Source organism: Oryzias melastigma, unplaced genomic scaffold (genome assembly GCF_002922805.2).
Source record: "Oryzias melastigma strain HK-1 unplaced genomic scaffold, ASM292280v2 sc06590, whole genome shotgun sequence".
Lineage (NCBI taxonomy): Eukaryota > Metazoa > Chordata > Actinopteri > Beloniformes > Adrianichthyidae > Oryzias > Oryzias melastigma.
Window position 1 is genome coordinate 1 of NW_023423152.1, and position 1,297 is coordinate 1,297.

General features: G+C 43.4%; 1 protein-coding gene across 1 annotated transcript; it reads left to right on the forward strand.

The window, feature by feature from the left end:
- The first annotated feature begins 209 nt into the window (after positions 1-209).
- On the forward strand, positions 210-842 carry LOC112141058 (protein prune homolog 2-like). Its single transcript, XM_024264099.2, has 3 exons — positions 210-283; positions 363-563; positions 640-842. Exons 1-3 carry the CDS (start codon positions 229-231, stop codon positions 825-827), a joined length of 444 nt encoding a protein of 147 aa, XP_024119867.2. The 5' UTR covers positions 210-228; the 3' UTR covers positions 828-842.
- The last annotated feature ends 455 nt before the right edge of the window (positions 843-1,297 follow it).

A 1,297-nucleotide genomic window follows, 5' to 3' on the forward strand; every position in this document is an offset into this window, starting at 1 on the left:
TGCATTTAACAGTTCATTAGCCTTTATACAAACTCTACTGCACTATGGATACATGAAGTTTCCAAACAAAGGTAATTTGTACCTTTTATACATTCGAAGAAATCAAACTGAGGCAAAATTGTTTAAAATGACTATTGTATTGTATTACATAGAAAGAATAGTAGGTGACAGGTCGTGTCTTAAACGATTTTTTACAGCGTGGTTCTCCTGTCATAGGTCCTCCAGGGGATGGACCTGGATTCAGAGACTATAATGAACTCAGAGGACGGGGACAACAGACCAGGTGAGCATGAAAAGACAAACAAAATGAGTGTAAAAAGTGGTTGAACACTCCTAACTTGTTTGCTCTCTTTTGTTTTTAGTGCCTCCATCATCTTTATCCCTTCAAGGAGCTTCCAGTCAGAGGAAGAAGCTCTCTGCTCCTCGAATCAGTTTGTCTCTGGACCAAAGCGAGGACGACTTGGGGGAGACACCAGACGATCTGGACATCAATGTAGATGACCTCGACACTCCAGATGAGGGAGACTACCTCGACTACACAGACCACGAGCTGGACTGGGAAGGTAGGAAAGAGAACCCACTTTTGGAGAAGCCGGCAGATGTGAATCTTCTAAACGGCTGGTTGTCTTTAAATACCAGAGCCCAGCGCGGCTAACAGAAGCGGGACGAATGAGTCCTACAACACAATCCCGACGTACAGCGCAGAGGAAGAGCGGCAGGACGCCAGGCTATGGAGGAGCGTCGTCATTGGCGAGCAGGAACATCGCATCAACATGAAGATCATTGAGCCGTACATGAGAGTCATCTCCCATGGAGGTGAATGTTGAAGACCTTAAATAGTTTTTTGTTTTTGCTTCTCTGATGGAAAATTTTCAATTTTTCAGTGGGTTTTAAAGCTGTTTGTAGCAGCACAGTTATGAACAAACAGCTTAAAAACTGATGGGAAAGTGCATTTTGAGTCTGGATCCAGCAAAATACTATTGACTTCCGGATTGAAGCTCATTTAAAAAACAGGGTAGTTCCCCAAATCACCACTAGGGGTTCAAGGAAGTCATCATCAAGCTTTTTGACTTCTGGGAAATTGTTTACAACATTCAACTCATTCCTTTGGGGAAGCGGTGGGCTGCAGTCACGACCAGGCGAAGAAACTATTTAGTAGTTAAACCCCATATCCAACCTATCGACTGTATATGAGAACTGGATCGAGTGAGTGTGATGTCACCAACAAAAACTGGCTTACTTCTGGTTCGAACTAAATAAAGTCAATTCAGCCGGAACTTCTTCTCAATATGGACGT